This window comes from Vombatus ursinus, unplaced genomic scaffold (genome assembly GCF_900497805.2).
Source record: "Vombatus ursinus unplaced genomic scaffold, bare-nosed wombat genome assembly UNPS02014847.1, whole genome shotgun sequence".
Taxonomy (NCBI): Eukaryota; Metazoa; Chordata; class Mammalia; order Diprotodontia; family Vombatidae; genus Vombatus; species Vombatus ursinus.
The window spans coordinates 242,813-258,777 of NW_020954625.1; the positions used below are offsets into that span (position 1 = coordinate 242,813).

Genomic DNA, 15,965 nt, shown 5'->3' on the forward strand with positions numbered 1-15,965 from the left:
CGCTGGCCTGGTGCCGCTACCGGGTCAGAGACCCTCCCTTCACCTACCTGGGAGGCCTTGGGAAAATCACGTTCCATTTCTGGACCTCAGTTTCCTCATCTGTCAAATGTGGGGGCCGGCCTGGGCAACCCCTGAGGGCCCCTCCGAACCCTAAAAATCACCATTCTGCGTCCACCACAATAGCTCGGCGGGACACGGGACGTGGAGCTCGTCGCTCCCCCTCTTTGGGCCTCAGTTTCCCCTCTCTGGCTGCCCCAGATCCGGGGTCCTCGAGCCTTCGGACCCAGGCCAGAATCACGCTTTCAAACAACTGAAGGAAATGCTAATTTCCGTCAGAGAGCCGATCAACAAGCACGAACAACCACGATCACACCCGCGGAGCGCCGGGGATAAAAGGAGGACAAAAGGCAGGTCCCGCCCTCGGGGAGCTCCCCGTCCGACAGCACAACAAAGGTGCACCCCTTTCCTCCCCCCGTTCGCGGCCCCCGGGCCCCCGCTTCTAGGCCCCCCCCCCCCGGCCAGGCCTCGGCTTTCCCTTCCGCAAAAAGGACACGAAGTCCCCTCGACCCCCGCCTCAGACCCTCCGCGGCGACCTGGGGGAGCAGCGGGGGTGCAGCCGGGGCCTCCTCGGGCCTTCCCCCCGCCCCGCGCAGGCCTCGCCCGCCCTCTCGGGGCCCGCGGCCTGCACTCACCCTCCTGGAATTTGGGCTTCGGGTCCTGCTTGGGCGCCATTTATGAACGACTCTCCGCCTCCGCCTCCAGCTTCTCCGCCTCCTCCCTCCGTAGTCGTCGTCGTCGTCCCCGTCCCCGTTGCCGCAGCCACCGCCCCGCACCACGCCCAGCCGCGCGTCACACCCGGCGCCGCCCCCAGCCCAATGCGCCCGACGCCCGCAGGCCGCGCGGCACCAAGAGCCGCGCGCGCGCCCCTGGCCAAGGACTGCAGTGACTGAGCGCGCACGCGCACGCTTCGGCGCACGCGCCGGCCCGCTCCCGCGCCGCCGCGAGGCATTCTGGGACGGGAGTTGGCTTGCTTTTTTTTCTCCCGCTACGTCACTCTGTTAAGGAAAGGCGGAGAGCATTTAGCAAGCCCCTGTTATTTGCCACAGACGGGGCAGAAAGGCGTCCCTGCTCTCGAGGAGCTCTAAAGGGAGAGATTACTCGCTGTTCTTTTTGTTTTACTTTGAGTTCCAATTCCCTCCCTCCCCTCCCCCATCCATTGAGAAGGCAAATTTACCCATTATCCACGCGAAGTCGCGCAAAACCTCTTTCCGTATTAGCCAAAGGAGATAATTCCCTAACAGATGAGCAATAGAGAGGGTAGACTGGAGATCATCTCCGAATCAAACCACATTTATTAATCGCCGACTGTTTAATAGGCGCTGTGCTAAATGCTGGGGAAATTACAAGCTCTCAAGGAACTCTCAACCTAATGGGGGAGAGAACACAAACAGCTATCTTTTTATAAGCAGGATATATCCAGGATAAATTAAAGATAACCTCAAAATCAGTAAGCATTTATTAATCGCTTACTATGTGCCAGGTGCTGTGCTGGGAATACAAAAAAAAAAAAAATAACAAAAAAAAGTCCCTGCCCTCAAGGACCTCACAGTCAAATGACGGAGATAGCTCATAAATAATGGTGACTAGGGTTTTAGTTTATAAAAACTTATGACTAGGAGAGGAGTGCAGGCCTTTCTTTGTATCCCGAGTGCTTAGTAAGGTGCTTGATACATAGTAGATGCGTAATTAATGCCAGGTGACTTGACTTGACATGAATATTCAATTTATAGTCAGAGTAGATGTAAGGTAGTCTCAGAGAGAAAAGGGAACAGGAAAGGCTTCATACAGAAGATGCAGTCCAAGATAAAGCCGAGAGAAACCTGAGAAGGGAGAACATAACCCAGCCCCATCTTGGGTGTATATCCATTATACCAAGCTGTGCACAGGATTCTGTACTGAAAGCTGGGAGTATAGGGGTGTGAGTTTAAGATTAAATGAAGAGGAACGACACCAGTAACTATGATGAAATTGAGTTGAACCAGCATTTATTTTAGGATAAGAGGTATAAAGGAGGTAAAATCTCATTAAAGGCCAGGAAGCTTGACCGAGGAGATTATTGAAGGCTTCATGAGCTTTAGAAAGAACTCTAGATTTGGAGTCTAAGGCTCAAGGTTGGAGTCCCAGGTCTACTTCCTATCTGGGCAATCTTGAGCAAGTTCTTTACCTAACCTCAGTTTCCTCATCTGAAAAAAAAAAAAAGTGAAGGGCTGTTGGACTAAATGAAGTACCAAGAAAAGAAGGGAAGATCTTCCCATAGAGAAGTTATCTCCCATTGCTCAAGCACTTTGCTTACAATAATTTTGTAAGACTGCCGTTTTACAACTAAAAAATCCCCAAGCTGCATCTCCCCTATGATATTGATTTCAAGAGTAGAGAATGACTGGAGCAAAGAGAAGGGCAGGAAAAGATGAGGGGACAGAGATTAGTCCAGTTTGTCCGAGACTTGGAGCAACTAAAAGAGAGTCAAGTGAAATAAGATTAGAAAGTAAAGCCAGCATAAAGACACCCATGACATCAGAATCCGAAGTGTATATTGCATAGGAAAGGAGGAGCCAAACAAAGTTTTTTAAATAGTGGAGTACCATAAAGAAATAAACATTTATTAAGCACCTATTACGTGCCAGGCACTGTGTTAAGTACTTTTTACAAATATCTCATTTGATGATCACAGAAAGGAGGATGAAATCATTGTCCTCATTTTACAGTTGAGAAAACTGAGGTAATCTGATGTTAAGTGACTTGCCCAGAGTCAGACACCTAATAAAGATCTGAATCTGGATTTGAACTCAGCTCTTCTTGATTCCCTGTCCAGTGCTCTATCTACTGTGCTACCAGCAGCCTGAAGTAATCAGATTGATTCTTTGTCTCTGAACGTGGTTTAGAAATTCAACTGTTCTTTAATGAGTAAAGTTTAGAAATCCAATTCTCTTGTTAATCACTGTTATATGTTTCGTGTCAAGGAATGTTACTGTTGAGTTATGTCTGGTTTGTTATCCAAAGAAGTCTGGTCCACCATCTTTAACCCTGTAGGTGGACTCAAACAATGAACATTTTTTAGGCAATGCAAGGAAGAAGGGGGTTGTTTCTAGATCCTTTTTCCCAATTTCTAACCAATCATAACTTGTTCCCCCCCTACAAAGTCCTGTTCTTTGTTCTGCACTTCCCTAAAAACTATGAAAAAAAGGTGACCATTCCCCACCCCAAGATCTTAGCTTTGGAGGGAAAACTGAGATTCTAATTATTGGTAGATTCATATTTACTGATAAATTGATCTTGCTTGGAACTTTGTACCTCAGTTTACCTTATTTTGACCATAACAACTGGTAACCACAAAAGGATTGGGTATGGGAGGCTAGTACTTGGAGTAACCTCATAGCCCCCTTTCCCCACCCTCCCAAGAGCCCTCAGGTAATATTTTCACCAGGGGAATTTCTCTGCCCAGGATTGCTCCAAAGACCTGACTCCCCACCCAGTCCCAGCCTTTCCAAGCCAAGGTAAGCTCTCACACTGTTGGGAAAGCTGTAGCTTTGTTTGTCTTGGTGTCCTATCTGTGTCCTAAGTATGACTGTTTGGTGATAATTGACAGTAGGAAACTCAGAAAATCCCCCTGAAGTACAGGCCCCAGGGAGAAATTTTCTTTAGGGGAAACTCCTGGTTCAAGCCAAGGAATGATCCAAAGGTTCACGTCAGTGGTGCCCATTTAGGGCAGTCATAAAGTAAGTCCCAGGCCACTCACTGCCCTCAGCAGGAAGGGGAGGTTATGGGCGTTTTGCTATAATTGGCAAGTAGGAAAAGTGAACCCATTCAAAAGGGGTTGGGGCAGCATCGCATCACAAGTAACATGCGATCTATTGGCAAGTGGCACAGCTGGTAATCACATAACCAAAATGGCAAATGATTGATAAACCAGTAGTGGATTCTTCCCAGTCAAAAGGTGGCTACCTAAAAATAGAAGTCAGAAAGATTAATTTGAATGATAAGGAAAGTCTCTCTAGTCAACACCCAGGGACACCCTTACCCAAATTAGTCTAAGATAAATCAGAATCTGGAAAGGTCCCATGTTTGGCCTGAAAAGAGACTTTTCACCTGTGCACACTATTTTTTTAAAAGAAACTTTGTCACTGATGTTTATTGTCACTGTGTGCATAGAGTTAAGAAGGAAAAACCCCATGGCAAATGCTTCTCTGTTTCTCTTTGTGTCTTGTAAAATAACTTTTTCTTCAGAAAAAAGAACGTGAACTTTTCTGAACCGTTCTCTAAGTCTTCAAAAAAGCGTTAAGTTCTGACCAAGTTTTGGGAGTGCAGAGAGAAAAACAGATAAGAAGAAAAGGAAATAATTTCCCTCAGATCGTATAATGTTATGATATCATAAACTAATTAGAAACTGAATTTGTGACTGAAATGTAAGTTTTCTACTGTGAATTTTCAAATTGCGGTTTGAATTTTTTTAATAAATGCCAAACTAGTCTAGTGAGTTTGGGGTTAACATTCTTTAGAATTTGTTTTAAGTAAATTAAGAATGTAATTGTGAACATTACATAGACCTTTTATCACTCTTCCCCTGGAGAATGACAGCTTTATTGTTTTACAGCTAAGACAGGAAGGTCATTTTGCTGATTAGAAAGAAGCTAGTTTGAAAATATCAATGAATTTTCAAAAGACAAGCTTGCAGTTTAAAATGGTATATTTAGTTTTCTTCCCTAGGTGGCATGAGAAGGGTATAGGCAAACTGAGAAGCATCACCATAACTGTATATGAGAGAAAGAACAAAGGAAAGGAAAGTCTGAACCAATATCTCCACCCTGATCCCCAGAGGGGTTATACCACTGCAGCTTAAAGAAAGGGAAGTCAGTTTGGGCTAATTTCAAAGGAAGTTTACAATTTCAACTTTAAGAACTGTCTTGTTTTTTGCTCATGAAAAGAGAATCTTATTTAAGGGAGCAACTTGAATGTAAGTGAAATTTAATTTGGAAAAATACTTTTGTGAATAATATAACAGAACTTAATTGTTTGGGTAAATTAGAAATAAGTCACCAAAAGGTGACACCTGATAAGAAGGATATGAGAAACACCATGTAGTTATTCTTTTTTGTTGTTGTGTTTTTTGGTGAGGCAATCACTGTTAATTGACTTGCCCAGGGTCACACAGCTATTAAGTGTCAAGTGTCTGAGGCCTGATTTGAACTCAGGTCCTCCTGACTCTAAAGCTGGAGCTCTATCCACTGGGCCACCTACCTGCCCCAGTGTGGTTATTCTTTAGTAACATTTTTTCAACATGGAATTATTTGAAGATAATTTACCAAATTTCTGTTCTTGAAGGACCATGGGAAGAGTACATTTTAGTTTTTATGTGAGGAATATAAAATCCTCATGGATCCTAAAGAGGGGGATGAAAATACAAGACTGCCATCTTAAATCATTAGCAGTAGACTAACTGGGAGTAGTGAGTCCTGTAATGTGAAATACTGGAAATATCTATCTGTTCCTTAGGAAAATTGAAATTTTGATTTTGTGATTGTAAATTCAGACTTGATATGGTAAAGTTTTGTCCTGAAACTAAATTATAATGCAGTTTAGTATTAAGGCAAGACGCTGAAAGAACATGAATCAAGGAAAATATGAGTTAAAAAATCCAATCTCTGTAAATTTGTTGATTGTGTGATTTTAGGCAAGTAACTTTGTCTCTGTTTACCTCAGTTTACTAATTTGTAAAGGGGATAAATATAGTACCTACTTCCCAGGATTTTTACAAAAATCACATGATGGTGAAATGCTTGATATAAGATCAGGCATATGGTAAGCACTATATAAATGTTGATTATTGTTATTTCTTTAATTGAATGCAATTGCTCCATGGTAGATAACTCTGTACTGGGTTTTAGACTTGATTAGTATACACTGCTAAACATGATAAATTAATAATTTTCTATGTAAGATAATTTGGAAATGCATTCAACTGAATTCATGTCATCTGATGTAATAAGTCTTGTTTCATGTTTTAAATTCATGATATTGTGACTGTTTCTAAATTTTCTAGTATTGTAAATTCTGGAAAACCACTATACAAGAAATACTGTTAGAAGGATAATGAAATTGTGTCATTGGAGAATTTTAACTCCTTTTAATTTTTTTAACTCCTTTTGATTTGGATACTGTGAAATTATTAATTAGGTTATTAGTGGCTCTTGTCATAATGTTAAGACCAATCAAGTATTTAATGGAGTATATTTTTAAAGGGAAGAATTTTTATTGTTAACTAACTTATTGCAAAAACATGAGAGTAATAATAATTATATTCATCCCTAAGCTATGATTTGTGAAACTTTGTTAGTTGAGGTGAAGTGTCATGGGACTGTAACCTGATATTGTTTTGAGTTTTGAATTCAAGTATAATTGTCGAGAAGATAGTAATACACCATTTGAAAGAAATGCCACTAGCTGATCAAAGGGAGTCCAATCTGCGAACTATTGCAGGTGGATGTCTGTGCCTGGAAAAGGTTGAGGGGATGACCTTGGAGTGGGCTAAGGTAGGAGCCTCTTGACTCAGTTTCCTCATTGTGATGATTCCTTTCCCAGCAGGAATGCTTCCCACCTGATTAATCCTGAGTCTGGCTATGATACTGTGTGGATAGGGTGGAACTTCAGTATAATTGGCTATTCCAAATAGCAAATACAACTCTTAACTGAAATCAAACAGAACTGAGATCCTATTCTACCTATGTTGCATCATTCTGTGCCCTTAGGCTTAGGCTTTGAGGACCAGTTTTGATGCTGTTGTAACCACATCCCTGCTTCTTCCTTTCATAACAAATCTCTCTAATCTGTGATGTTTTTTTAAATAAAGAATCTTGTTGTTGCAATACTCCATCACCTCTGCACTGCTATAATGGGATGCAAGGTCCTTGAAATATCTCAGAATGAGATGAGAATAAGTGAAGAAGTTTATGGGACAAAGATATTAATTTATTAATTGCTAAGGATAAAATCAGAAGCATCTTCTGTTTAGTTATAAGAAAAAGAATTTACATGCAATCAGTTATCATAGAGGAAAGTAACTTATTAACTGTCTTGTGTTTTCTCAGAGGGAAATCCAATTTTACTTAGGTTTATTATTTAATTTGGGATTAACATCTATGTGTAGGGCATGTCCTACCTAAAGTGCTGGCCATTTGCATATAGATAGCTTGTTTGAGATATTCACTGCTCTCTGTATACAATCTGAGATTAAGTCCTTAATATATTTACACATCCCATCCCAAGTCTTTTGCCATCAGTTAGAATTGAAGCTAAATAAGCATCTTTTAAGAAGTCCATTTGTGTGGTTAATGAACCTAAGGATGAAAGTCAGCTACTTACAAGAGTGCCATTAGCTCTGTTTTCATGTTTAGGATTAGATCCCTAAAGTGTCTCCTCCTCCTAGGCAAGGAATTAGATAGAATGGAAAATGTTGAGAAAGCAACAAGACCAAACAATTATATATGTCAGATGTAAAATTCTAATGGGATATAGGGGCCTTGAGCATGTTCTAATAATAAGTTCTAAAAATTGGGTTCAAGACTTTATATATAAAATTGTATTGTATTGTTCACCCTCTACACAAACCAGACATTTTTTCATGCTTAATTTTAAAAGTGTCAGAGTTCTGCCTTCTGTGGTACTTTTAAAATGTTTAGTTTATGATTTCTTTGCAGGGGAATGTGAGGTCCTATTTATTGGCGAATCTATGCTTTACTAATAAATGGATAGTTCTTGGAATTTTGTGCCTCAGTTTACCTTATTTTGACCATAACGTGCCTTAACATTAAGAATTTAGGAATATTAGTCTTGCATAGAGATTGGATTGAAGAGAGAGGATACCTCATTCCGTTGGCCTTCAGGAACTTTTTAATCCTAGCCTTCTTCCCTCAACAAAGAAAGAATCAGAGATAGGAAGGACCCAGCAGAGGGGAGCCTGGGGTATTATTCCAGGTAAGACAAAGTAGACAATGGAGGGGTCTATGGGGTGTTCAGGAGGACTAGCACCTCAGGTGTGAGGGCTTGCCAGGCCGTTTTAGAGCTGTTATTCACCTTCGGTGTCCACCTGACACCCAACTGTCATCTGTGGCTCCAAGAAGCTCCATGCTCAGTGGCCACACCCTGGTAAAACCATCTGGGAGATAGGCTAAACTAAGTTGAGAGAACTGAAAGGTCTCAAACCTGTCTGTGAGTGAGGGGAATGGGTCAAGCATGGGAAGACTTGCCCTGGAGGAATGGGTAGATGAGAACAATTTCTTCCAATGGCCAGGGTGGGGCCTAAAGCAGGTGCTATGGAACCCTTAGAGCTTAGTCAGATAGCAGAGAGGCCAAGGTCATCCGCCGCTTCCCAGGCCATTGCCAATCATCCTGACTTTTGTTTTGTCACTTCAATGATTTAGAAAGAGAGAGTCAAGCTCGCAACTTTGTATAGCTCTGCCTCACTTAAATCCAATTCACTCAAGTCAGGCCATCACCTGTGATGTCACTGGTCGTCTTCAAAAAGGAAGGGCAAACGACACCAACAAGTAGGCAGGCATTAAGAGAGGAGTTCATTCATTTAACACGTTTATTAAGAGGATACCAAATACAAGAACTGAATAAAAAATGTCTCACAATCTGAAAGCCAAGTATATTGGCTCCCCATTTTTTTCTCTACAAAAGACATCTACCTAATTTTCTTGCCCATGCAGGGATCCTGCTAAGAGCCTCTCAAACAGAGATTCTGTTTGAACACTGCTAAGAATGAGAAGCTTATTATTTCTCAAGGCCCTCAGTTCTGTTTAGAAATCATTCTCATTGTTAGAAAAGTTTTTCATATTCTACCTCTTTTTAACTTTATCCAGTCAGTCAGTGAACAAGCATTTATTAACTACTTACTGTATACTAGATACTTTGCTAAACACTGAGGATACAAAGCAAGGTAAAAACTCATTCCTTGTCCTCAAGGAGAGTACATTCTAATAGAGGAGATAACATGTAAATTTCTAAGTACATACAAGAGATATATAGTCTAGGTCAGGGAAACTGTGGCCTTGAGGTCACATATGACCCTCTAGATCCTCAAGGGCGGCCCTTTGACTGAATCCAAATTTCACAGAACAAATCCTTTTATTAAGGGGTTTATTATTAAAAGATTATTATAATCCTATTATAAAACACCACCCCTGGTCTAGGTTTTGCTGTCTGTGGCCATATAGAATAAACTGTATCCATCTCTCTCTCACTCATAATAGCCTTTCAAATACTTGAAGACAGAAATCATGCCACCACTAAATTTCATCTTCCCCACATCAAATATCCCTGGTTCCTATTCTTCATGTATCATGGTTTCCAGATCACTCAACACCCTAGTTCTGTTAGCCTTGAATAAAAATGACCATCTGAAATGATTAAATCAGTGAATTTGTTTTGCTTGAATTATGTGCACTTATTACCAGTTTGTTTTTCTTTTTTCTTTCTCCAATGGAAAGAGGAGAACAGGAAAGGAGAAAAAATTGATTTTTGTTAATTGAAGAGAAAATTAATTTAGTTAAAAATGAATAGCAAGATAACCATCTAACTGGAGGCACAGAAAAGAGAGAATATGCTCCTAAGTCAGAGTTCAGGAGTGGGGAACCTGGGGCCCCAAGGCCACATGTAGCTCTCTAGGTCCTCAAGTGTGGCCCTTTGGCTGAATGAAGTTTGGATTCAGTCAAAGGGTCACACTTGAGGACATATGGACTCAAGGCCAAAGATTCCTCATCCCTGGTAGAGGGTAGAACACGTTGTTTTTTTCCTGAGCTGAATTAATTTTAATTAAACGGAGTGAGGCAGGTTTAAGGGCTCTAATTTAGGGGTAAAGCATCTGTAAAGACAAAAATATATAGTATCATGGGATATAGAACTAAGAGACTATTTAGTCCATTTTAAAGGTACAGAAATTGAGACCCAAACATGATTTGTCCAAAGTCATAAAGCTTTAAAATAGTTGTAATGTAAAAACCTTAAATCCTTAGGACTAAAGTCCTATTCTAACACCTATCTAGAATATGGCAATGATCCTGGACTCTGGAAGGCTGTCAGCAAAATGTGAGCTCTTGCAGGTTTTTCAAAGATAATAAAGAGTGCTTAAATTCCAAGATCATAGTCTGAGGTTTGGAGAACAGGTGAGATTTTATCAGCCATGGCAACTCAGAGAAAACACCTATTAGGAACAGTAGCAATCTGTGTGGGTGGAGACAAGAATTCTGATGAAAATCATGGATCCTTGAAGTGCAGAAGCAAATTGCCATCTGCCTCTGGTGTTTAACTAAGAACTATTTCTATGAGCCTGTTTAATTGGCCAGTCCCTCCATCTGCTCTTCCGGCATCTGTCTATGTCTGTTCTGTGGCGCTACACAATTGTAAGATGTTGCTGTCACAGGCCAGAATCTCAGAGCTGGAAGGGATTTCAGAGGCCATCCACAAGGAACTATAGATTAAAAAAAAAAAATCCTCCTTATCCTACTTCTCCAATCTCCTCCCCCCATCACTGAGCACAATTGTTCTCATGATTTCCCCTCTCTGCTTACAATTTAAATCTCTGTCTCTTCTTTTGTCCTCTCATTTAGGCTTTAGCCCTACAAGCCCAACTGCCTGCTTGGCATTTCCCCTTGGAGGCCACCATCCCAAATCCAACGTGCCAAAGAGGAAATGGCACTGACTTCAAATCTTGCTTCTGTCATTAAGCCCCTCATATGTCCTTGGCCGAATCACTGAAGCTGGTTGGCACATAATAGGTGCTTAGTAAATGTTTCCTGCCTAACTTCTGGACTTGGTTTTCTATCTATAAAATGAATGAGTTAGATTAGACAGCCTCTCTGGGACCTTCTGGCTTTAAATCAATGATCCCATGAACTAATCATTTACAGGCCCATATCCATCCACATGTCCCTCCCAATTTCCCTATCTCTGCCAGGGTATCATCATTTTCCCAGGCACCTGAAACTTAAAACCTCAGTGATCTTTCCTGTCCTCCCCACCCCCACCTAATCAGCCACTAACAGTACAAGATTGCATAAATAATAATTATTGCTAGAACTCAGTGGAGCTGTACAAATTGATAAGACTACAGATTCATTTCAGGGTAATTATAGTTCTCTCTATGCAGCATTTCACGGTTTACAAAGCACCCTGAACAACCTTGTGAGGCAGGTAGTCAAAATATTATTACCCCGTTTTATAGGTGAAGAAATTGTAATTCAGAAAGATGATGAAAGGCATATGTAGGTCCAGGTTCAGTACTGGATGGAGCTGGGACTCAAACCCAGGCCTCTTTTTTCAAGGTCCATTTCCTTTGAATTTATAATCTGGATATTTCCTCCCTCTTAAATTTACAACTTAGTGGAGAAACTAGAGCTGACATAGGAAGATGCATTATAAATTGTGACTATTTATGAAATAATGCAAGTTTGGATTCTGCCACAGGCTCCAAAGGGTCAGATGTTACTGACTCTCTTGTTCCTAGTTAGGGACAGGAAGTTCAGCTATTGCATACCAAGGTGTTCCTCTGTCAGTTTGTAGCAGAAAAATGATCTTCCCAGGAAGGCAGCATGGCATAAGAGAAGGCCAACTTTGACATCAGGCATGACCTCATTTCAAGTGTTATCTCTGACACAATTAAGTGACCCTGGGCAAGTACCCACTTGTCAGTGGCCTTTCTCTGAGGCAGTTCTCTGAGACTATGAATTATAAACAACAGGGTCAGTGGAAGGAGTTTCCCCACACTGATGAAATCATCCGTTTAGAAAAAAACAAAAAACAAAATCAGAGGGGCAAGGGAAATATTATTATTATTTTACTTTATATGTTTTTGCATTTGCATATTGGTTTATTTTAATTCTGTTTTTAATAAAGCCTGAAACAAATGGGTAAATTAGGCCTTTTAGATGACTCATTCATTCTTTATTTGTTTTTTAATCATTTATGAAGTACCAGCTGCATTCAATGTGGTTAGGACCTGGAGAGAGTGCAGAACTATAAGAAGAAATCAGCTAAGGCTCCTGCCCTCAAGGAGCTCATAGTCCAGGAGTTATTTCCAAAACAGTGTATTGTAAGTGAAGCTAAGATTTGTGTTTATAGGCAAAGACTCCAGAATCAGGTCTTTTCTTTCTGCTTTTTGATTTAGGGGTTGTGAGAGGAAGGAGACTACAGACAAAAACCCTTACACCTCAGAAAATGGTAACTGGCATTCGTGTTGCAATTTAGGGTTTCCAAAATGATTTCCACAGTCAATTCTAGCAACAACCCTATGAGGTCACTGCTATTTGGGATGTTGGGGAAGGATAGGAAGGAAGGCCAGACCTGTAATTTCGCTCTTGTAGGGACCTCCTCCTGGGGAAACTCCCTCTACCAAAGCAGATCAGCAACTTTCTCCCAAGGTCACATAGCTAGTATGGGTCTATGGCTGGATTCCAATGAACCCAGTTTTTTCTTATTCTATGTCCGGCTCTCTATCCCCTCCTAAACCCACACTCCCCACCAATCCAGGAGGAAGACAGGGAATCAAAAACAAATTGACAACTTGGCCAGAGCTGTTTGTTTTCCATTAAAGGGGGGTGTTTGTTCTTTGTTACTTTCTGGACGCATTTCTTGTCAATTTCCACCTTCCTTTTTGTGAAACCTAATTTAGCTTTTCTTGGGAAAGTATTTACTCCACACCGAGAATCGCTCCTCTTCTATGATAGCAAGATGGCTGGGGTTCTTCATTATTTCTAAGGGCTCAGGTCAAGCTGTTGAAATTTGACAGTTTTGGTTAAGAAATTGCAGCACAATCTGTCGAGGCCCAGGAACCTGAAATGGTTTCCATTGTAACTGAAGTATTGGTTTCGAGAGAAATTCATCAGGAGAAATATCTGAGGACTGCCGGAAAGCACTTACAAATACAGGTCAGGGCTCTAGCATTTGGGGCTGGCAAGATGAGAGCTAAGTCCTGCCTTGGGAAATGGTTTGAAGTGTATTGTCGGGCGAAGACGGATGCCGAGGAAAAAGGGTTTGGTTCTCAGTATGCATTTGGAACTTAAGGGAGGGAGAAGATAAAGGTCTGTCTGGCTTTGTAAGGACACAGTAACCAGAGGAGGAAAAGGAAAAAAGGGAGGGGGCTGGCGATGGTAATTGGAAGATGAAGTTCACTCTAGCAACTTCAAACTGGTTTTACCTTCGGCTGAGTCCCTTTTAGCTAAAAGTCTACGGCGCAGCCCTGGGGATGCTTGCCAAGCCCCCCCTTAAGGATGAGCAGAAAAGCAAAGCGGGGGTGGGGCCGGGAGTTTGAATTAAAAGAGCTTCTCAGTTCGGGAGGTGGCAGATCAGTGAGTTCTCCAAAGAGTTATCTGCAACCGTCTATATTAATCAGTTAATTAATAAATAAATATTTATTAAGTACCTACTGTGTGCCAGACACTGTGCTAAGCGCTGGGGATAAAGAAAAAGGCAAAAGAACAGTCCCTGCGCTCAAGGAGCTTACAATCTAACGGATGAGACAACATGCCAACAAATAGATAAAAAGCAAGCTATATACGGAATAAATAGGAAATAATTAACAGAGCAAGAGGGGTTGAGAAAGGCTTCCTGTAGAAGGTGGGATCTTAGTTGGGACTTAAAGGAAGCCAGGGAGGTGAATAGTCAGAGCGGAGGAGGGAGAGCGTTCCAGGCATGGGGGACCGCCGCTTGGAGCCCAGAGATGGAGGGTCTTGTTCGTGAGACACCCAAGAGGCCAATGTCACTGGATGGAAAACTGCCTGGCGGGGAGCTGGGTGTGAGAAGCCTGGGGGATAGTTGATTAGAAACCCTGGTCTGGGAGGAGGGGTGGGTGACCCTCTGCTGTCTTTCCAAGTACTTCGATGTTCTAGATATCCAAGAGTTTTCTCTCCATCCGTTCACTCTGCCCTTCAAAGCCTCTTCTGGGGAACAATCAGCTAAGCAGCCAGACAGAGGTCCCGCCGGACCCCTGGGTGAAAGTAGTGACGCAGCGCGCCTGAGTATTTCCCGCCTCTTTCCCAACTTACGCCCTGGATGCACTGTAACTTTTTGGTTCGATTGTTTCCTGGCAGATACGTTGATAAGCCGCGAAACTGACCTGGAGTTGTTTTTCATCTTTTGAGAATCCGTGGCTAAAATGTGGTTTGAGAAAAACTACATACCGCCCAACGTGGGGCTCGAACCCACGACCCTGGGATTAAGAGTCCCATGCTCTACCGACTGAGCTAGCCGGGCAGGTCAGGGCTTTGGGCTTTTCCCTGTCCCTTCATAGATTAGATGCAGCGCTTCCTTTTAAGGAGCGTGATGAATTGCTGTTTGAGTGGGATGCTTCACTGGGCACTTTTTGCTAGGGGAAAGTTTTTTCGCTGTTTCTATGGAGTTTGGGCTGAACTTTTGATTCTACGTGGGTACTTTCTAAGACCCGCCCCCCTCCCCAACCAACTCTGAATCGCTAATCCTATGTTTCACAAGAACATCACCGCCCCCTGGTGGTGAGTACTCCTTCCCCCATTTCAGTCCTGCAACTGCCTTGCTAGTACATCTACTAGTTACTTCTTTGCCTTGGCTTGAAGATCGCCAGGAAAATATGTTGCTTACAGAGCCCAAACCCGAGATTGTAGCTACTGAGGCAAGTAATGAAAATGCGGGAGAATAAGACAATCTATGTTTTTGTGATCCCCCTCCTCTGGGAGCGCGGGGGGTGGGGGGCTGGGGGAGAGTGATTTCAGGAAACCTTCGGAGTTTAATATAGAAGAGATCGTGGTCGACATTTAGTCCAGTTGGCTTATTTTACAGATAAGGAAAATGAGGCACAGAGTTTCTGTGACTTTATACTGCAGGACCATGATCTTTAGGTATATTTTGTATATAATTATCAGTTTCCATGTTTTCTTCCCTAAGAATGTGAACACCTAGAGGGCAGGGTCCACTTCGTTTTGTCTTAACGTTCCTAGCGCCTAGAATAGTGCCTGGCACATTTCACTTAATAAATTGCTGATTGATTGCTCGCTAGATCAGAGCTAGAAGAGACATCAGAGGACAATCTAGCCCAAACCCCTAATTTTCCAGATGAAGAAACTGAGTGACTCACACAAGGCCACGCCGGTAATGTCCCAGAGAGAATTTAAACCCTGGACCTGTGACTTGAGATCCCCTCGCTCTCTAGAGCCCTACTTCCTCCATCCCTACCGCGCACTCTGCAATCCAGTGACCATCCTCCCGTCTACAGCTCACACAGGGACTCTCCGATCTCCCACCTTTGCGCTAACTGTCCCCTCCTACCTAGAATGCTCCCTCCTTGTCTCTGCCTCGTGGCATGCTTCAAGACTCAGCTCAGATTCCACCTTATGCAAGAAACCTTTCTCAGTTCACTCTCATGCCACTGCCTTCCCTTTGATGCTACTTGGCATATCTTCAGAATATATCTAATATACATGTCAACAGTTAAGCTCCTGCCATGTGCCTGCTTCCTTCGAACTAAAATCTCACTCTGCAAGAAATTTTTCCCGATCCCCTTAATTTTAGCGCCTTCCTTCAGAGATTATGTCCAATGTCTCCTATATCTTTCTTCTTAGTCCATGGCCGTTTGCGTGTTCATCCTCCCATTAGACAATGAGCTCTTTGAGAGCTGGAGCTGTCTTTCGCCTTTCCTTGTCTGCTCAGGGCTTAGCACAGTGCCTGGCATATAACAGGCACTTAATAAATGCGTGTTGGCTTGATGAGGATGTGATCATCTGTTAAGGTACAATAAGACTTGCAGAAAAATTAAACCCAAGCAGAAGTTAACCTAAGGCTCCTGAGTCAGGTTTAGGATGAAGAAATAGTATGCCTGCTTTGTGGACCTTTGAAAGAAAGCAGTGAAACCAAGAATTTGAGATTTGGAAGAGACTCTGTTG

The 15,965-nt window shown here is 42.3% G+C and overlaps 1 protein-coding gene and 1 non-coding gene across 4 annotated transcripts in view; both read right to left on the reverse strand.

The window, feature by feature from the left end:
- Positions 1–794, reverse strand: part of MORF4L1 (mortality factor 4 like 1) — a 41,686-nt gene extending 40,892 nt beyond the window's left edge. For 2 of the 3 annotated variants that reach the window (XM_027840594.1, XM_027840592.1), the window contains exon 1: positions 693–794. In XM_027840594.1, coding sequence (XP_027696395.1) covers positions 693–732 — 40 coding nt within the window. In that variant the 5' untranslated portion in view covers positions 733–794. The remainder of the gene's footprint in view (positions 1–692) is intronic. The other variant, XM_027840595.1, reaches the window with a different exon arrangement.
- A 13,437-nt stretch (positions 795–14,231) lies between these two features.
- On the reverse strand, positions 14,232–14,304 carry TRNAK-CUU. The gene has a single exon. It is a non-coding gene; the product is annotated as a tRNA-Lys (tRNA).
- Positions 14,305–15,965: the final 1,661 nt, after the last annotated feature.